The 21,855-nt window shown below is 49.8% G+C and overlaps 1 protein-coding gene across 1 annotated transcript in view; it reads left to right on the forward strand.

Moving 5' to 3' along the window:
- The first annotated feature begins 6,174 nt into the window (after positions 1–6,174).
- ANKRD13C (ankyrin repeat domain 13C) overlaps positions 6,175–21,855 on the forward strand; it is a 29,055-nt gene continuing 13,374 nt past the window's right edge. Inside the window, exons 1-3 of the mRNA XM_044301681.1 lie at positions 6,175–6,685; positions 19,093–19,134; positions 21,539–21,643. Coding sequence (XP_044157616.1) covers positions 6,385–6,685; positions 19,093–19,134; positions 21,539–21,643 — 448 coding nt within the window. The 5' untranslated portion in view covers positions 6,175–6,384. The remainder of the gene's footprint in view (positions 6,686–19,092; positions 19,135–21,538; positions 21,644–21,855) is intronic.

Raw genomic sequence — 21,855 nt, forward strand, 5'->3', positions numbered from 1 at the left:
GACCTATCCTGAGGACAGGTCATCAATATTAAAGGGAACCTATCCTAACCTATTGACCTATCCTGAGTACCTTATAGTGCTGCAGAGTAGTTTCCTAATGCACTCTTTGATTGTTTAGCCGCATCTAGTCTCCTGGAGAAATCGTTGTTTTATTCAGCCGCTGCCCCCTGTTTCAAGTCAGGTTTGAAGTCAAGGGGGCAGCCGCCTAGGCGCCTCCAATCCTGCTCTCCCCGCCTCCCGCTACCTTTATTGACACGCAGGATCTCAGTGCCGGGACCGCGCTCCCAGCCCGCATGTGCAGTAAAGGGCTGCTGTAGCGCGATCCCGGCTCCGGCTCGTACACTCAGCCGGCTTCAGTTTCTACTGCGCATGCGCCCGCCAGTCTTACATACTAGCGCAGTTACAGAAGATGCCGGGCGCATGCGCAGTAGCGAAACTGAAGCCGGCTGAGTGTACGAGCCGGAGCTGGGATTGCGCTACAGCAGCCCTTTACTGCACATGCGGGCTGGGAGCGCGGTCCCGGCACTGAGATCCTGCGTGTCAATAAAGGTAGCGGGAGGCGGGGAGAGCAGGATTGGAGGCGCCTAGGCGGCTGGCCCCTTGACTTCAAACCTGACTTGAAGCAGGGGGCAGCGGCTGAATAAAACAACGATTTCTCCAGGAGACTAGATGCGGCTAAACAAGGGCAGATTTCACCTTTGGAAAGGAAGGGCTGAGATTGGGGCAAAACTGCATTAAAAGCTACAAGAAAATCCAAGGGTAACACGGGCAGATTTTGGTGCAGAAACACGGAGAAAGGCCGCTTTCACAGAAGCTTTTCACAGGAGCGTATAATTTCTGTCAGTATTTAAAATCCGCAGAATGTCCGAGTTTTGTGCATAGTTGTTTCCAAATACGGACATTATAGTCTGTCAGAGAAAAATATCCGCATCTAAATCCTGATGAAATACTGATGGTGTATCATCTGGAATCCAAGCCTGATCCAGAGTCAGAATACGGACGGACTTCAATGCGCTGGGGTGAAAGCCGCCAAATCTGCATGAAAATCTGTTCAAAACGAGTGTAAGGGAAAACTGTTTTAGTTGCCCATAGCAACCAATCAGATTCCTCCTTTCCTTTTTTAGAGCTCCTTCAAAAAATGAAAGCTGGAGTCTGATTGGTTGCTAAGCCAGTTGTTCATAGCAACCTGCAAAACCATGCGGCTATTTCCAGTGAATAAACGGTTTAGTCGACCGTACACTTGTTTACTGCAGTTTTTTTTTTTTTTTTTTACTGCAGCCACAGAGCGAACAGGGCCTTGTGCACACAAGTTCTTCTACCAACAAAGAAACGCTGCTGCCATCACAGCCAATCAGATCAATGCTTTCATGTTATAAGGTACTTTGGGAAAATAACCACCTCCCGACCGCCTAACGCACCGATGCGTCCGGGAGGTGGTTGATTTATTCCTCCTGGACGCATCGGCGCGTCATCTCGCGAGACGCGAGATTTCCTGTGAACGCGCGCACACAGGCGCGCGCGCTCACAGGAACGGAAGGTAAGCAAGTGGATCTCCAGCCTGCCAGCGGCGATCACTCGCTGGCAGGCTGGAGATGTGATTTTTTTAACCCCTAACAGGTATATTAGACGCTGTTTTGATAACAGCGTCTAATATACCTGCTACCTGGTCCTCTGGTGGTCCCTTTTGTTTGGATCGACCACCAGAGGACACAGGCAGATCTGTAAAGTCGCACCAAACACCACACTACACTACACCCCCCCCCCCTGTCACTTATTAACCCCTTATGAACCCCTGATCACCCATGATCACCCCATATAAACTCCCTGATCACCCCCCCTGTCATTGATCACCCCCCTGTCATTGATCACCCCCCTGTCAGGCTCCGTTCAGAAGTCCGTATGATTTTTACGGATCCACGGATACATGGATCGGATCCGCAAAACACATGCGGACGTCTGAATGGAGCCTTACAGAGGGGTGATCAATAACAGGCGGGTGATCACCCATATAGATTCCCTGATCACCCCTGTCATTGATCACCCCCCCTGTAAGGCTCCATTCAGACGTCCGTATGATTTTTACGGATCCATGGATCGGATCCGCAAAACACATGCGGACGTCTGAATGGAGCCTTACAGGGGGGTGATCAATGACAGGCGGGTGATCACCCATATACACTCCCTGATCACCCCCTGTCATTGATCACCCCCCTGTAGGGCTCCATTCAGACGTCCGCATGTGTTTTGGTATCCATGGATCCGTAAAAATCATGCGGACGTCTGAATGGAGCCTTACAGGGGGGTGATCAATGACAGAGGGGTGATCACCCATATACACTCCCTGATCACCCCCTGTCATTGATCACCCCCCTGTAAGGCTCCATTCAGACATCCGCATGTGTTTTGCGGATCCGATCCATGTATCCATGGATCCGTAAAAATCATGCGGACGTCTGAATGGAGCCTTACAGGGGGTGATCAATGACAGAGGGGTGATCACCCATATACACTCCCTGATCACCCCCTGTCATTGATCACCCCCCTGTAAGGCTCCATTCAGACATCCGCATGTGTTTTGCGGATCCGATCCATGTATCCATGGATCCGTAAAAATCATGCGGACGTCTGAATGGAGCCTTACAGGGGGTGATCAATGACAGAGGGGTGATCACCCATATACACTCCCTGATCACCCCGTCATTGATCACCCCCCTGTAAGGCTCCATTCAGACATCCGCATGTGTTTTGCGGATCCTATCCATGTATCCATGGATACGTAAAAATCATGCGGACGTCTGAATGGAGCCTTACAGGGGGTGATCAATGACAGAGGGGTGATCACCCATATACACTCCCTGATCACCCCCTGTCATTGATCACCCCCCTGTAAGGCTCCATTCAGACATCCGCATGTGTTTTGCGGATCCTATCCATAGATCCGTAAAAATCATGCGGACGTCTGAATGGAGCCTTACAGGGGGGGTGATCAGTGACAGGGGGGTGATCACCCCCTGTCATTGATCACCCCCCTGTAAGGCTCCATTCAGACGTCCGCATGTGTTTTGCGGATCCGATCCATGTATCCATGGATCCGTAAAAATCATGCGGACGTCTGAATGGAACCTTACAGGGGGTGATCAATGACAGAGGGGTGATCACCCATATAGACTCCCTGATCACCCCCTGTCATTGATCACCCCCCTGTAAGGCTCCATTCAGACGTCCGCATGTGTTTTGCGGATCCGATCCATGGATCCGTAAAAATCATACGGACGTCTGAATGGAGCCTTACCAGGGGGGTGATCAATGACAGGGGGGTGATCAGGGAGTCTATATGGGTGATCGCCCCCCTGTCATTGATCACCCCCCCCCCCCCTGTAAGGCTCCATTCAGACTTTTTTTTGGCCCAAGTTAGCGGAAATTTTTTGTGTTTTTGTTTTTGTTTTTTCTTACTAAGTCTCATATTCCACTAACTTGTGTCAAAAAATAAAATCTCCCATGAACTCACCATACCCCTCACGGAATCCAAATGCGTAAACATTTTTAGACATTTATATTCCAGACTTCTTCTCACGCTTTAGGGCCCCTAAAAAGCCAGGGCAGTATAAATACCCCACATGTGACCCCATTTCGGAAAGAAGACACCCCAAGGTATTTGCTGAGGGGCATATTGAGTCCATGAAAGATTGAAATTTTTGTCCTAAGTTAGCGGAAAGTGAGACTTTGTGAGAAAAAAAACAAAAAAAATCAATTTCCGCTAACTTATGCAAAAAAAAAAAAATTTCTATGAACTCGCCAGGCCCCTCATTGAATACCTTGGGGTGTCTTCTTTCCAAAGTGGGGTCACATGTAGGGTATTTATACTGCCCTGGCTTTTTAGGGGCCCGAAAGTGTGAGAAGAAGTCTGGGATCCAAATGTCTAAAAATGCCCTCCTAAAAGGAATTTGGGCCGCTTTGCGCATCTAGGCTGCAAAAAAGTGTCACACATCTGGTATCGCCGTACTCAGGAGAAGTTGGGGAATGTGTTTTGGGGTGTCATTTTACATATACCCATGCTGGGTGAGAGAAATATCTTGGCAAAAGACAACTTTTCCAATTTTTTTATACAAAGTTGGCATTTGACCAAGATATTTTTCTCACCCAGCATGGGTATATGTAAAATGACACCCCAAAACACATTGCCCAACTTCTCCTGAGTACGGCGATACCAGATGTGTGACACTTTTTTGCTGCCACGGTGGGCAAAGGGGCACATATTCCAAAGAGCACCTTTCGGATTTTGCAGGCCATTTTTTACAGATTTTGATTGCAAGGTACTTCTCACACATTTGGGCCCCTAAATTGCCAGGGCAGTATAACTACGCCACAAGTGACCCCATTTTGGAAAGAAGACACCCCAAGGTATTCCGTGAGGGGCATGGCGAGTTCCTAGAATTTTTTATTTTTTGTCGCAAGTTAGCGGAAAATGATGATTTTTCTTTTTTTTTCTTTTTTCCTTACAAAGTCTCATATTTCACTAACTTGCGACAAAAAAAAAAAATTCTAGGAACTCGCCATGCCCCTCACGGAATACCTTGGGGTGTCTTCTTTCCAAAATGGGGTCACTTGTGGCGTAGTTATACTGCCCTGGCAATTTAGGGGCCCAAATGTGTAAGAAGTACCTTGCAATCAAAATCTGTAAAAAATGGCCTGCAAAATCCGAAAGGTGCTCTTTGGAATATGTGCCCCTTTGCCCACCGTGGCAGCAAAAAAGTGTCACACATCTGGTATCGCCGTACTCAGGAGAAGTTGGGGAATGTGTTTTGGGGTGTCATTTTACATATACCCATGCTGGGTGAGAGAAATATCTTGGCAAAAGACAACTTTTCCAATTTTTTTATACAAAGTTGGCATTTGACCAAGATATTTTTCTCACCCAGCATGGGTATATGTAAAATGACACCCCAAAACATATTGCCCAACTTCTCCTGAGTACGGCGATACCAGATGTGTCACACTTTTTTGCTGCCACGGTGGGCAAAGGGGCACATATTCCAAAGAGCACCTTTCGGATTTTGCAGGCCATTTTTTACAGATTTTGATTGCAAGGTACTTCTCACACATTTGGGCCCCTAAATTGCCAGGGCAGTATAACTACGCCACAAGTGACCCCATTTTGGAAAGAAGACACCCCAAGGTATTCCGTGAGGGGCATGGCGAGTTCCTAGAATTTTTTATTTTTTGTCGCAAGTTAGTGAAATATGAGACTTTGTAAGAAAAAAATAAAAATAAAAAATCATCATCATTTTCCGTTAACTTGTGACAAAAAATAAAAAGTTCTATGAACTCACTATGCCCATCAGCGAATACCTTAGGGTGTCTACTTTCCGAAATGGGGTCATTTGTGGGGGTTTTCTACTGTTTGGGCATTGTAGAACCTCAGGAATCATGACAGGTGCTCAGAAAGTCAGAGCTGCTTCAAAAAGCGGAAATTCACATTTTTGTACCATAGTTTGTAAACGCTATAACTTTTACCCAAACCATTTTTTTTTTTGCCCAAACATTTTTTTTTATCAAAGACATGTAGAACTATAAATTTAGCGAAAAATTTATATATGGATGTCGTTTTTTTTTGCAAAATTTTACAGCTGAAAGTGAAAAATGTCATTTTTTTGCAAAAAAATCGTTACATTTCGATTAATAACAAAAAAAGTAAAAATGTCAGCACCAATGAAATACCACCAAATGAAAGCTCCATTAGTGAGAAGAAAAGGAGGTAAAATTCATTTGGGTGGTAAGTTGCATGACCGAGCGATAAACGGTGAAAGGAGTGTAGTGCCGAAGTGTAAAAAGTGCTCTGGTCATGAAGGGGGTTTCAGCTAGCGGGGCTGAAGTGGATAAAAGGTGGAATTTGATTGGTTGCTATGGACCACCTCTTAGTAGGAGCCGCACGTTCGCCACCTCTGTCTCTCCTGCTATTGGGAAACTAAGAGACCAGCAGAGGCGAGGAACGGCGACCCAAGGAATATCCAGTGCTGCAGAGCCCATGAACGACAGGGACCACATTACGTCACTAGATGGCGACAGCCCACACAGGGTCACTGATGGAGCCGACTGCGCAAGCCTGACACGTCACAAGAATGCGTCCGCCCCCTCGCATTTCGCCCTGCGCAGGCGCGCTCGCTGGGCTTTACGTCACTACTTCCTCTGCCCGCCCACTCAGGTAGCTGAGGTCTCGGAGCGGAGTGGTTACGCGATAGCGGTGCCGTAAGATGGCCGCGGGTGGTTTGTCGCTGTGCTGAGGGGATATCCCGGGTGTGAGCCGCATGTTCGGGACTTCGGTTCCCTTCCGTACGGGGCGGCCCGTGCTCTTTTCCCTTGTTTTTCCCCGTCCTCGTTCTTCCAATGACCGGGGAAAAGATCCGTTCCCTCCGCCGGGACCATAAGCCGTGTAAGGATGAGGAGCTGCTGGAGCCCGATGAGGAGGCGACGGCCGGGGGGACGTTTACCCGCAAGAACCGGAACAGCAAGAGCTTCAGCAACCACCGGGTGATCCGGGCGCCCTCCAACCCGGCCCTGGCGAGCGGCGACGGGGAGACCAAGCCCGGCACCTACTACCCCGTGCACGAGTGCGTCTTCAAGGGCGACATCCGCCGCCTGTCCTCCCTCATCAGGACCCACAGCATCAGCCAGAAGGACAACCACGGTGAGTGCGGGGGAGGGGCCTCAGCTGCTGCAGAACCTCTCAGAGCCGAGCTGTCACTGGAGGCAGGGCAGGGAGAGGTGTCAGCCGGCGGGGGGCAGGGGCGCGAGGTGTCAGCCGGCGGGGGGCAGGGGCGCGAGGTGTCAGCCGGCGGGGGGCAGGGGCGCGAGGTGTCAGCCGGCGGGGGGCAGGGGCGCGAGGTGTCAGCCGGCGGGGGGCAGGGGCGCGAGGTGTCAGCCGGCGGGGGGCAGGGGCGCGAGGTGTCAGCCGGCGGGGGGCAGGGGCGCGAGGTGTCAGCCGGCGGGGGGCAGGGGCGCGAGGTGTCAGCCGGCGGGGGGCAGGGGCGCGAGGTGTCAGCCGGCGGGGGGCAGGGGCGCGAGGTGTCAGCCGGCGGGGGGCAGGGGCGCGAGGTGTCAGCCGGCGGGGGGCAGGGGCGCGAGGTGTCAGCCGGCGGGGGGCAGGGGCCCGAGGTGTCAGCCGGCGGGGGGCAGGGGCGCGAGGTGTCAGCCGGCGGGGGGCAGGGGCCGAGGTGTCAGCCGGCGGGGGGCAGGGGCCCGAGGTGTCAGCCGGCGGGGGGCAGGGGCCCGAGGTGTCAGCCGGCGGGGGGCAGGGGCCCGAGGTGTCAGCCGGCGGGGGGCAGGGGCCCGAGGTGTCAGCCGGCGGGGGGCAGGGGCCCGAGGTGTCAGCCGGCGGGGGGCAGGGGCGCGAGGTGTCAGCCGGTGGAGGGGGGGGGGGGGGGCGCGGCGCGAGGTGACAGCCGGGTAAGGGGAGGCGGGTGAGGTGACAGCAGTGGAGAGTGAGGTGACAGCCGGGGGGGGGGGGGGGTGAGGTGACAGCCGGGGGGGGGGGGGGGGGGTGAGGTGACAGCAGGGGGGAGCTAGGTGACAGCCAGGGGGGGCACGAGGTGTCGTCCGTTCTACATACAGTGGATGATAGGAGTTGTCATTGGTTGGGTCATGTGACTTGTGCAGAGTTAACCCCTCCTGTGATCAGTCATGGCTGCAGAGTTCTTGCTTCTTGTTGGTTTTTCCTGCCGCCTCAGGTATCGGTGCTGTGTCCATCACTGTAGTTACCTCCACTTCCTGCATGGAAGCAGAGGATGATGGGGGTTGCAGTATATACCACTGCTCAGTACACAGCCCCCTCCAGCAACTGGTGGAGCCATAGAGATCAATAATCATAGGTAATGGCCGGAGTTCAGAGGACGACGCGGGGACCCCGTGTGTGTCATCTCTAGGGGCGGCAGATGCTGCGCCGGTCGCAGAGGTGACCTCCAGCCGCTGTAATGTCCGTCACCCTGCAGCCAGTGTTCAGTTCTCCTGCAGCGCCACCACAGGAGGAGTCAAGCATTACATGGTGCCCATCAGTATCAGTTGTCTGTGTGCCATGGATGTGGCGGTAGATATCCTCCACTCTGACTAATTAAGGCTACTTTCACACTAGCGTTCGGGCGGATCCGTTCTGAACGGATCCGCCCATAATAATGCAGACGGAGGCTCCGTTCAGAACGGATCCGTCTGCATTATATTAGCTAAAAAAAGCTAAGTGTGAAAATAGCCTGGGACGGATCCGTCCAGACTTTCAATGTAAAGTCAATGGGGGACGGATCCGCTTGAAGATTGAGCCACATTGTGGCATCTTCAAACGGATCCGTCCCCATTGACTTACATTGTAAGTCTGGACGTATCCGCACGCCTCCGCACGGCCAGGCGGACACCCGAACGCTGCAAGCAGCGTTCAGCTGTCCGCCTGTCCGTGCGGAGGCGAGCGGAGCGGAGGCTGAACGCCGCCAGACTGATGCAGTCTGAGCGGATCCGCCTCCATTCAGACTGCATCAGGGCTGGACGGCTGCGTTCGGGTCCGCTCGTGAGCTCCTTCAAACGGAGCTCACGAACGGAAACCCGAACGCTAGTGTGAAAGTAGCCATAAGGGGGGTTTTAAAAAAGGAACCCCCCAATAACCTCAGAATGCCCTAGTCTATTCGCATCTTATCTTGATATTGGCGCATCATTGGGATATTTCATGACGTCGTCATCGTGGGGGGTTCAGCCCAGGCTCGGACCGGCCCACAGGGGAACAGGTGAATCCTCTGTGGGCCCCTAGTCCTCCACCCCCTGCACAGTATAGTGACTGCCCTGTATACGAATAGGGAGGGACCTGCCTCCTCGAATTCGCTGCTAGACCCCCCCCCCATAATCAATCGCCTTGAGTGTCTTGCTGCTGCCTGCCGCTGTGTGCCTATAGTTGTATATTGGGTCCCCAAAACTAATTTTACTGGTGGGCCGTAAGCTAAGAACCCCAGTCCGACACTGGTTCAGCCTCTGGGACTAATGGGGGTCTGAGGTAGTCTGAAATGCCCCTCCTATTAGAGTATTCTCAGGCTGCTGCTGCTGTGTGCGCGCCATGCTTTACACTGCATATCTGTTGAAAACGTGTCAGCATTAAATAGATTATCCAACCCCCTATAATTCCCCCCTCCCCTCCAAAATGTCCGGGCCCCTCACAGAGGTAGTACTTACCTCGCTCCCAGGCACCTGCATCGCTTCCGTTGCCCTCACAGCCGCCGCAGCTCCAAACATCCAGTGACCAGGGGGCAGCCAATAAAAGGCCGCGAGAGGAACGATCCTCCCTAGCATCGCGGGTGACACTAGGGAGGCTGTCACGGCCTGCTATTGGCTGCCCCCCTGGTCACTGGATGTTTGAAGCGGTGTGACGGGGAGATGCAGCGGCCAGGCAGGGATCGGAAGCAATGCGGGTGCCAGGGAGCCCCGTTCTAGAGGTATTCGCTGGGGTATCCAAGCGCCATGCCTCCAGTATCTCAGACGAGACAACCCCTTTAGTAAAACCGTTTTTTTTACAGCAGTTTTAAAGACGCATCAGAACCGCAGTGTCAAAACCAAGACTAAGGGCTCATGTACACGACTGTTGGATGTTTTACGGTCCGCAAATTGCGTATCCAAAAAACACGGAAACCGGCTTTGTTCCCGTCGACCTTTTACCGTATGTCCAGCCCATAATAGAACAGTCCTATCCTTATAACAATAATAGGACATGGAAAGCACATGGAGTCTTTTCCGTATTTTTGCGACCCTGTTGAAGTGAATGATTCCACATATGCGTTTGTGGGCCCGAGCCCTAATGTCGAGCAAAGGATTGATTATAGGGGTTCCCTTACGTGATGGGGGTCCACCAGCGGGATTACCACGAGTTGCGGGGCCTTCAGTTAAGGGTGCATTCACACAGCCGTATGTGCTTTGCTGTCTGCAGATCCGCAAAAAATGGTATTGACACAGCGGATTGTGTCCGTGTTGCATCAGTTATTTTTTTTCTTTTCTTTTTGCGGATCCGTTGTAAGAATGCGTATCTTTGTCCACAAAACGGACAAGAATAGGACATGTTCTATCTTTTTGTAGGGCTGAGGAACGGATATACAGATGTGGACAGCAGATGGTGTGCTGTCTGTTTTTATTTTTTGCGGACCTATTGAAATGAATGGGTCCGCATCCAATCTACGTATCGTATGTGGACCAAAAATACGGTTGTCTGAATGGGGCCTAAGGGTAATCCGCCTGCAGATCCTACTGCCCGACTGCATTGTGCTCCTGCATCAGATAGACACGGCTGTCCGGGACTTGGGTGCGGTGCATCCGCATCGGGGAGTATCGGCTGACCGCAGGGGCACTTTGGGGGTTCTCTTTATGAGACAGTTTCTTTTTGGTTGCAATTCCTGACTGACTTCTGGGCCAAGTCCTGACTGATACAACCCATTCTTTCATAATCTCTTCTTGGAGTTTGTCAGAATTAGTGGGTTTTTGTTTGTCCACCCGCCTCTTGAGGATTGACCACAAGTTCTCAATGGGATTAAGATCTGGGGAGTTTCCAGGCCATGGACCCAAAATGTCAACGTTTTGGTCCCCGAGCCACTTAGTTGTCACTTTTGCCTTATGGCACGGTGCTCCATCGTGCTGGAAAATGCATTGTTCTTCACCAAACTGTTGTTGGATTGTTGGAAGAAGTTGCTGTTGGAGGGTGTTTTGGTGCCATTCTTTATTCATGGCTGTGTTTTGGGGCAAAATTGTGAGTGAGCCCACTGCCCTTGGATGAGAAGCAACCCCACACATGACTGGTCTCAGGATGCTTTACTGTTGGCATGACACAGGACTGATGGTAGCGCTCACCTTTCCTTCTCCGGCCTTTTTCCTGATGCCCCAAACAATCGGAAAGAGGCTTCATCGGAGAATATGACTTTGCCCCAGTCCTCAGCAGTCCATTCACCATATTTTCTGCAGAAGATCAATCTGTCCCTGATGTTTTTTTTGGTGAGAAGTGGCTTCTTTGCTGGCCCTTCTTGACACCAGGCCATCTTCCAAAAGTCTTGGCCTCACTGTGCGTGCAGATGCGCTCACACCTGCCTGCTGCCATTCCTGAGCAAGCGCTGCACTGGTGGCACTCCGATCCCGCAGCTGAATCCTCTTAAGGAGACGATCCTGCCGCTTGCTGGACTTTCTTGGACTCCCTGAAGCCTTCTTAATAAGAATTGAACCTCTTTCCTTGAAGTTCTTGATGATCCTATAAATTGTTGATTGAGGTGCAATCTTAGTAGCCACAATATCCTTGCCTGTGAAGCCATTTTTCTGCAACGCAATGATGGCTGCACGGGTTTCTTTGCAGGTCACCATGGTTAACAATGGAAGAACAATGATTTCAAGCATCACCCTCCTTTTAACAGGTCAAGTCTGCCATTTTAACCCAATCAGCCTGACATAATGATCTCCAGCCTTGTGCTCGTCAACATTCTCACCTGAGTTAACAAGACGATTACTGAAATGATCTCAGCAGGTCCTTTAATGACCGCAATGAAATGCAGTGGAAAGGTTTTTTGGGATTAAGTTAATTTTCATGGCAAAGAAGGACTATGCAATTCATCTGATCACTCTTCATAACATTCTGGAGTATATGCAAATTGCTATTATAAAAACTTAAGCAGCAACTTTTCCAATTTCCAATATTTAAGTAATTCTCAAAACTTTTGGCCACGACTGTATATTGCACATGGGATCCTATGGAAGTCGCCCTATACAGAGGCGTATGGCTCAGCTCTATGATGGGAATTCCTCTTGCTGTACTGGGAACGCCGTGTGAATAGACCTTTAGGGTCTATTCACACGTCCGTTTTTTCTTTCCTGATCTGTTCCGTTTTTTGCTGAACAGATCTGGACCAGATCTGGACCCATTCATTTTCAATGGGTCCTGAAAAAAAACGGACAGCACAATGTCAGATTTTTTTTCAGGACCCATTGAAAATGAATGGGTCCAGATCTGTTCAGCAAAAAACGGAACAGATCAGGAAAGAAAAAACGGACGTGTGAATAGACCCTTAGGCTGCAGACCTTTTCGGTTGTGGATTTCCCAGGAAATCTGCATTAAAATCCACGGTGCGCACATTTCCCCCTATCTCGGCGGAATCAGAGTTTCCTCTTGTCCCATAAAGCGCTGATTTCTACTAAGGCCCAGGAGGCGCGTTAAAAAGTCCTCTCCAGAAGGTCCAGGGGGCCCGCACTTCTCCATCAGTGGTTCCCCACAGTGTCAGGAGGGCGCAATGATCCATATTTGGTGGAATTGTACTGTCCTGCGCTCCTTCTGGAATTTTGTGCACAAAACCACCAGAGGTGACGGCGTTCCTGTGCAGAACCCCCCTGAAGCTCCTCTATCTGCTTGACCTAAATATTCCAGCCTCCGAGGACTCGCCTCTGAGATACGCGATTCAGGCAGCAAAAGCAGTTACTCCACGACACTGGAAATCCCCCTCCTCTCCTTCACCAGAGGAATGGTCCGAGGAAATCACTCTATACCAGTTAGGGTCCATTCACACGTCCGTAGATGTTTTGCGGACTGCAAAATGCGGATCCGTGAAACACTGACATCGGCAACATGCGTTACGCATTTCACCGGCACTATAATAGAAAATGCCTTTTCTTGTCTGCAGTTGCAAACAAGAATAGGACATGTTCTATTTTTTTGGGGGAACAGAATTGCAGATCCGGAAGTGCGGATGCGGACAGCACATAGCATCCGTCCGGCCCCATTGAAAATGAATAGGCCCCAAAAATCCGGAACGGATCCGGAAAAAAATTGCGGCCGTGTGAATGGACTCAAAGTCTACTTTCACACCAGTGTTTTGGCTTTCCGTTTGTAAGATCCGTTCGGGGCTCTCACAAGCGGTCCAAAACGGATCAGTTTTGCCCTAATGCATTCTAAATGGAAAATGATCTGCTCAGAACGCATCAGTTTGCCGGTTCCGCTCTTCGGAGATGTTCCGGAATATACAGATGTGACTCTTCATACTTACCCCCCCCCCCCCCCCCCTCTTCCATACTGTCTTGGTTTTTCTTTAAAGGGTTTCTACCACTTAGGTGTCACATATTTAGCTGTCAGACACTAGCGATCCGCTAGTGTCTGCTCTGCCCAACCATCCTAATATAATTGCTTTTGGGGCAGCCGTTTTGCTAAAAAAAGAACTTTTATTAATATGCTAATGAGCCTCTAGGTGCTATGGGGGCGTCATTAGCACCTAGAGGCTCCGTCTACCTTCAGAAACTGCCGCCGCCGAGCGCGTCCCTCCAGCCCGCCCATCTCCTCCTGAATGCGATCCTCCTTGTGAGCGCCTGTATTCGGCGCATGCGCAGTGAATGTCTGACAGCTTCCCTGCTCAGACATCTCCACTGCGCCTGTTCCTCGGAGCACTATGGCGTCATCGCGCAGGCGCAGTGGAGATGTCTGAGCAAGGAAGCGGTCAGACATTCACTGCGCATGCGCAGAATACATACAGACAGGTGCTTGGGCAGATACCATAGCTCAGTGGATGGTAAAGGACAGCTTTACATGAGAGCAGATAAGCGGTGCCCCTGCTGATACCTGCTCCCCAATGAATCATTTCCTGCGCACTGTGCTGCGCTTTGATCCTCCACTTGCTCGTTTGGGTGCAGCCGATATCAGTCCGGGCACATGGCCTCCTTATCGGGGTATATATATCCGTCGTGCCGGACACACCTTGTGACGCACTTGTGCACATCGTGGACCTGGGAGTAATTTTGGAGCACCATACATATCAATGGGAGACGGCTGAGGATTGCAAGGCAGCGGCTGCGCTGAAAAGGGACATGTTCATTCTCAGCGCAGCCATGGATTTCAGCTGCTGCTCCGCTATACTCAACACAAAGATGAACAGGAGGCAGAAAGGACGCAGCTGCCAAAAACCCACCGTGTGAACAGGTCCTATATGTGGCTTTTCAAAACCCTATTGACATGTATTGTTCCTAGCTGTACATTTTCAGTGCTTCCAGCTACCACTAGGGGGAGCTTGCTGTAAGCTGTTATGTTTGTGTTCATATATAAAATATGCAGTGAGCTCCCCCTAGTGGTGGCTGTGGGAAGGCAGCATTTAGCTCCTTGGTGTCTGTGCAGGAGATTTGGAGCTTGGTATTGGGGGGAAAAAATGAGGCTCCGGACGCTCACCACAGTACTGCTGCCTTTGTGGAGGGGACACATCGAGGCAGGATTCCAGTAATTCTGCGCCCCTTTCTATGAATGGCATATTTAAGGCAGCGTTATTTCTGGATGCCGGGATTAGTCACGCTGCGCGGTCTTTTTATATCCTCTCCTGTCTGCCAGAGCCTTCTGTTCGTTCAGAGATTTGCTCTCCGGGCCCCGCGCTGACTTTCCCTTTGAATCCTTACCGCTAATTTTCTCCAAGAGAATAAATGATCCCAGCGATTTACTTATTTCTGATGTTTGCTAATTAAGTTCTCGGCTTCCGGGGCTCGTGTCCCCCCCGGAGTGCAGCCGACCGCTGGCGCCTGCAAGAGTCATTAGCTGCAAGTGTCCCATAGGGGATCCGGTGGGTAACAATGTGATGGGTTTGTTGCCGGGTCTCTCCCTTTCCGCATTGCTACATGAGCCGCACAGGGTCGGGATGGGCAGCACAACGGTGACAGTGTCCCCCCCCCCTAGGCCTAATCCAGCAAAGCTACAACCCCCAGCATGCCCCCGACAGCCGCATAGGTGCACTGGCTACCTGGTTCCTAATGCTATAGAGCCATGCACTGCTGGGTATGGTGGGAAGGCTGAGGGCTTTCTAGCTACTGCAAAACTACAACCCCCATCCTGCCCTCACAGCTGCAGGCCAGCTTTACAGCGATGTTAGAGACCGCCGATTTGTGGAGTAGGGCTTGGTGTGGACAGAGTGTCCCTTTAATTTAAAATTAAAGAACATGAAACTGAAATCTGTGCAGTCTGAATTGGATGCCCCCTCTAGTGCTGGGACATTTAGGGGAGTATTCGCACATGGCGTAAAATCTGCGTATCGTTAAGGAGAAAATCCACTGCTAAAACGTAATCCTGATAATAAAAAAATATTTCTGCAACTCTGATTGGATAGAGGATAGATAATCAATTTAAAAGAACTGCAGAACCCCTTTAATGTGTCACCGAAAGGTTTTTGTTTGTTTTTTGTCAGTTATAACCAGACATTTAGAAAAAAAAAATGTAGATTTTTTTTTTTATTTTTTTTTTTTTTTTTTTTTTAATTCTATTTGCTGAACATGATTATGTGGGTGGCCATTTTGCCTGAGCTGTTCTTGAAGGGGTTTTCCGAGACATTAATACTGATTGCCTATACTCAGTACAGGTCATCAGTATGTGATCGGTAGGGGTCCGACACCCGGGACCCCGCCGATCAGCTGTTTGAGAAGGCAGCGGTGATCGCAGTGGCCTGCTCACAGCTTTCCCTAGGCCAAGTGACGGTATGCTCATTGGTCACATGACCTAGGTGCTGCTCAACCCCATAGAAGTGAATGGCTGCGATATCCAAGCACAGCCACTATTGAAGGTACGGCGCTGTGCTTAGTGAGCACAGAAGGCCGCGATGCTCACAGGAGCGCCGGTGCCTTCTCAAACAGCTGATTGGTGGGGGTCCGACCAATTAAAATCGTATGACCTATCCAGAGGACAGGTCAGCAGTATTTAAATCTCGGAAGGCCCTTTTAACAACATTTAAAAAAAAATTACGGCGGCCCCATGGGCCATAGACGCAATGGACAAGAGGGGACCTCATTGACTTCTACGGGAGAGTTCTCCAGGCATGCTTTGTGACCTGTGCAGAGGTCAGGAGGGAGCAGATAAGCTGGAATATCACCTTTTGCAATTAGGAACACCTGTTCTATTTCTCATTAATGCGATTATCTAGTCAACCAATCACATGGCATTTGCTTCAATGCATGTAGGGTTGTGGTCCTGGTCAAGACAATCTCCTGAACTCCAAACTGAATGTCAGAATGGGAAAGAAAGGTGGGCTACAACAGCAGAAGACCCCACCGGGTACCTCTCATCTCCACTACAAATAGGAAAAAGAGGCTACAATTTGCACGAGCTCACCAAAATGGGACTGTTGAAGACTGGAAAAATGTTGCCTGGTCTGATGAGTCTCGATTTCTGTTGAGACATTCAAATGGTCCGAGTCCGAATTTGGCGTAAACAGAATGAGAACATGTATCCATCATGCCTTGTTACCACTGTGCAGGCTGGTGGTGGTGGTGTAATGGTGTGGGGGATGTTTTCTGGGCACACTTTAGGCCCCTTAGTGCCAATTGGCCATCGTTTAAATGCCACGGGCTACCTGAGCATTGTTTCTGACCATGTCCATCCCTTCATGACCACCATGTACCCATCCTCTGATGGCTACTTCCAGCAGGATAATGCACCATGTCACAAAGCTTGAATCATTTCAAATTGGTTTCTTGAACATGACAATGAGTTCACTGTACTAAAATGGCCCCACAATCACCAGATCTCAACCCAATAGAGCATCTTTGGGATGTGGTGGAACGGGAGCTTCGTGCCCTGGATGTGCATCCCTCAAATCTCCATCAACTGCAAGATGCTATCCTATCAATATGGGCCAACATTTCTAAAGATGCTATCAGCACCTTGTGGAATCAGTGCCACGTAGAATTAAGGCAGTTCTGAAGGCAAAAGGGGGTCCAACACCGTATTAGTATGGTGGTCCTAATAATTCTTTAGGGGAGTATATGTGTATGTATATGTAAGCATGTGTGTGTGTGTGTGTGTGTATATATATATATATATATATATATATATATATATATATATATATATATATTATATACACACACACATTATATGATACCTGTCATTCTAATCCTGCTTTGAATGATAAGCAGATAACTGCAGTAAAGTGATCTGTACAGATCAAGAAGTGGCGCTTAATGTTTGGCTAAACTGCAGGATTTTATGTTTTTAGTTTAAAAATACAGATATTGCCATGGAAAATTAAAAATAACACATCACCAAAAATTGTTTAAAAACGTGTAACATGATTTAAACAATGGCTCATTTTCTGATTCATATTACTAGAGATGAGCGAATCGACTTCGGATGAAACATCCGAAGTCGATTCGCATAAAACTTCGTTCTAATTCCGTACAGTATTAGAATGTATTGGCTCCGATGAGCCGAAGTTATTGCTTTGTGAAGTCTCGTGAGACTTCAGGTAATAACTTCATAAATTAGTACTGTAAAAAAAAACACATTTCCTGAACTTGGGTCCGGTTTCAATTAGTACCTTGGCACCTGACCCGCTTTCGGGAAATGGTTTTTTTTTACAGTAGAAATTGATTTATGAAGTTATTATGCGAAGTCTCCCGAGACTTTGCGAAGTAATAACTTCGGCTCATCAGAGCCAATACATTCTAATACTGTACGGACCTCCTGCTCCGTACACTATTAGAACTAAGTTCTATGCGCATCGACTTCGGATGTTTCAACCGAAGTCGATTCACTCAACCCTACATATTACCTTGAAAATTTCAGATTATTATTTTTTTTAATTGTGATGTATTTTTACGTGGCATGCGTCACCCTAGGCTAGGTTCACACAATACAATATTCTCTATGGGGCCTGCGTTGCGTGGAAAACTCACAAAATAAAGCTTGCTGCGATTTTTCACGCAACGCACAAGTGATGTGTGAAAATCACCACTCATGTGCACAGCCCCATAGAAATGAATGGGTCCGGATTCAGTGCGGGTGCAATGCGTGAGGTGAAATCTCGCCCGTGTGAAAGAGGCCTTAGGCTTGGTGGCACTTTAAGGAGCACCCCTCCCCCACCTCATAAGGCTCCATATAGCAAGCGTCTTGCCATTCAGACTTGGAACATCAGTCATTTTACTTTTCGCCACCTGAAATATTCATATAAAGTGCTGTTTAAAGTTTTATCAGAGTAGCGTGCGTGTTTGCTGCCCCAGATCTGTCGGCCTCGATCTGCCAGGCGTCCTCACCGGCTTTCATGCCTCCTTCAATAAGATTTTCTCATTTCCTTTCTAAGTGGTGACCCATTAATTGGGATCTGTGCTCGGCGGGGCCGACACGTCGGCTTCTATTACACCGTGCTCTTTATTCTCATATGTCATTGATGTGCCGGAGGAAATGGTCGTGGCCTCCCAACCTGTAGCTCCCCAGGTGCTGTGAAACTACAACTCCCAGCATGTCCCTGCTGTGGAGCAGTGGTCTCCAACCTGTGGAACCACAACTTCTAAGGTACCCTGATGGCCTCCAGTTGGGAGTTGTAGTTTCGCAACAACGGAGGAGCCACAAGTTGGAGTTAACCTTTTTACAGCATCACATGACCCATGTATTTGATCACTGACTGCAAGCAGAGATCTTGAAAGTCATGTGGCTTAGTAGTAGAATGTGTAACCTTTAGGTCAGGGCTCCATGGTGACGGTCTGACAATGCATCGTGGTGGGAATTCTTGCAAATGTCGCATGTTGTTATTATTTATTAAAGCGCCATTCATTCCATAGCGGTGCACATACATAATACAGACAATTGCACTAAGCATGAACAAGACGAGTTACAAACTGGTACAGGAGGAGAGAGGGCCCTGCCCGTGAGGGCTTACAATCTACATGTGTTGTTGACATCCCCACCTGCCTCCCGTGTCTTGTACCCCGGCATAACCGACAGCAGAGGTACTAGGTTTACCTGAACTCCGGCAGCAAATGGCTTGTTAATGTTTTTGAGCTTCATAAAGCTATATATATCAAGATATGAATAACCAGGCCAGATCCCAAAATTAATACCCCCCCCAGACCCCTAAAACCATTCAGACACCAGATCCCTGAAATGAAATCTAACCCCTAAAATGAATTCAGACCACAAACAGGACCCCCTAGAGTTATTTGGGACCCTTAGAGAGTGGCAGTTCTGCAGTTTCCAGGTAGCTGGCATCCCAGGACCCCTGACTTCCAGCATTAACCACTGCAGGCTGCCTGTATCACATTGACACCGCCGCAGTGACTGTGTCTCGCTCATCTCTTCCTCTCTTCTTGCAGGTAACACCCCGCTACACCTCGCCGTGATGTTGGGTAATAAAGGTACGTGCAGCATGTCATGCTATGAGTCTTGTATTGCAGGTATTCTCTAGTGCACAGGTCTCCATCCTTTGGCTCTCTAGCTTCTGCAGAACTACAACCCCTAGTCTGTCTGTCGGGTTTTGCTGGGAGTTGCGGTTTTCCAATAGCTGGAGAACCACAGGTGATCGCTTCAGCGCATGTATTTACATGGTGGTCACCCAGCCATGGGGGCATGTGGATGAATGCGCCCAGGTGAGATTGAGATAATAAGCCCAGGTCTGTTACCTAATGCCGACCTGCCTTGTCGTATAGCGGGACGTGTGAGCTTCCCGGGATATTGCAGTGGTGAGCAAGTGAAATGACAAGTATGGCGTCCCCATTTACTTCTATGGGACGGCTCTGTAGTATCAGTCGTCCCATAGAAGTGACTGGGGACGCCATACTTTTATTTACACCTGCTCACCATTGCTGCGGCGAGCAGTTAAACAGAGTGGAGTAGGCAGCTCTCATATGAGCACAGCCTTCGCTTGAAACTGCTGATCGTCCGCCGATCTGATATTTACGACCTATCCTGTGGACAGGTCATCGCGGACAACCCCTTTAATGGAGCCAGCAGGCATTCCAGTTGCATAGGGCACTGCCAGATCTAGAGAAACTAGCCTTAGGCTACTTTCACACTAGCGTTTGGGTTTCCGTTCGTGAGCTCCGTTTGAAGGAGCTCACGAGCGGACCCGAACGCAGCCGTCCAGCCCTGATGCAGTCTGAATGGAGGCGGATCCGCTCAGACTGCATCAGTCTGGCGGCGTTCAGCCTCCGCTCCGCTCGCCTCCGCACGGACAGGCGGACAGCTGAACGCTGCTTGCAGCGTTCGGGTGTCCGCCTGGCCGTTCGGAGGCGTGCGGATCCGTCCAGACTTTCAATGTAAGTCAATGGGGACGGATCCGTTTGAAGATGCCACAATGTGGCTCAATCTTCAAGCGGATCCGTCCCCCATTGACTTTACATTGAAAGTCTGAACGGATCCGCGCAGGCTACTTTCGCACTTGCGCACTTGCGAATTTTTTTAAAGTTATTAATGCAGACGGATCCGTACTGAACGGAGCCTCCGTCTGCATTAATATGAGCGGATCCGTTCAGAACGGATCCGCCCGAACGCTAGTGTGAAAGTAGCCTTAGACAGTAGCCGTATTTAATACAAGGTTCAAACAAGAGCAAGAGACCCCATTCTCTGTCCTGGAGTATCTACTGATTCAGCAAGCGTGCGGTGTAGACGGTATTTCCCTCCTCATTCCTGCACACTAGTCAAGGAGAGCAGACTTTACACCTCACCCCCGGCAATCCAGACTCTAAATGGATTACATGTTAACTTCTGTGATGGCCCCATGTCCGGGACACTGCAGAAGAAGGCGAGCAGTGTCTAAGACTAAAGCAAGCTGGCCATACACATTAGATAGCTGACGGCTCTCTCTCCTGACCTTTCCATATACATGCGCACTCAAAATGGCCAAGCATGCGTGTGTTTGGAATAGGCAGGAAGGAGAAAGACACTGCCTGAAATCTAACAGCCCAGTCTTCCTCTCCCCCAACATCTGTCAGGAGGCCCCAAACCACATTAGACGGTCTGCCCCGCTGAAATCGGTGGGTTCTGCTGATATTTATCTAATATATATAATCTCCAGCATTAGTCGCTGCAATGCAAAATCTAGGCGTCCTGATTGATGCCTAAAAAACAAATGGACCCCTGATCATGCAAAGACCATAGCGGCACTGTGCCCTTCACCCCACTGTAGTAACGTACTCCTCCAAAGATTCCGTCCTGAAGCCATTTCTTCCCAATGTGGTGGTAGGGCGCCGTGGCATTGGTTTTGGGACTTGTACTTGGTCAGTCTGTAGCTAGGGGGCACACTACCCAGTCACATGGGTGATTGGGGTATAGCTAGTAGCTGCTCACGTTCGGTGATGAGTTGGCGTGCTTTACTTGCAGATTTTGCTGTTCATTTGCAGCAATGCAAACGGGGGACGTCCGTAGTGAAGATCCGCAGACAGAACTGACATGCTGCTTATTTAAAATCCAAGCTGCAGGTCAATTTACGTGTGGTTACCTTCCTGCAGCATGATTTGTTAATGTCTCAACCTCTCTGCTGCTACCATAATACGCTGCACAATTACAACCCACAAATCCGGACTTTGCAGGTGAATTTATATGCACGACCGCAGTGGAGTTTGTATGGATTGGTGGTCGAGTGTGTAGTTTGAATGGAGCAGCAGTGGTCGTGTACTGTTCTCCGTTCAAACTCCTTTTGAAAGGAGGGAGTTGTTGGAATCCCATTCTAGCGATGGTGGGATAGCCCTTTAATAACCATGCTCTTGGCTTCTACTATGTTGATGATGATAATAATCAATATCTTCTCGGTTTGTGTTGCAGAGTGTGCTCATCTCCTGCTGGCGCACAACGCTCCGGTGAAGGTGAAGAACGCGCAGGGATGGAGCCCGCTGGCTGAGGCCATCAGCTATGGAGACAGACAGATGAGTAAGCAGCTTCCCTCATGTTTGACGCTTGCAGGGCATTTTCTCCTCGCCTTGGCTTGACGATAAGGTCAGGAGATGAAGGGTCTGTTCAAATCTTGGCTGATGTGTAGATGCTGAGCGGGAAATACTAACGGCTCGTATCAACCCTCTTAGGAACCTCTCCTGTAGAGATCACAGAGATCTGTGGAGGAGCTTTCTGATGCTGAAGTGATG

This window comes from Bufo gargarizans, chromosome 7, assembly GCF_014858855.1.
Source record: "Bufo gargarizans isolate SCDJY-AF-19 chromosome 7, ASM1485885v1, whole genome shotgun sequence".
In the NCBI taxonomy this organism is placed as follows: Eukaryota; Metazoa; Chordata; class Amphibia; order Anura; family Bufonidae; genus Bufo; species Bufo gargarizans.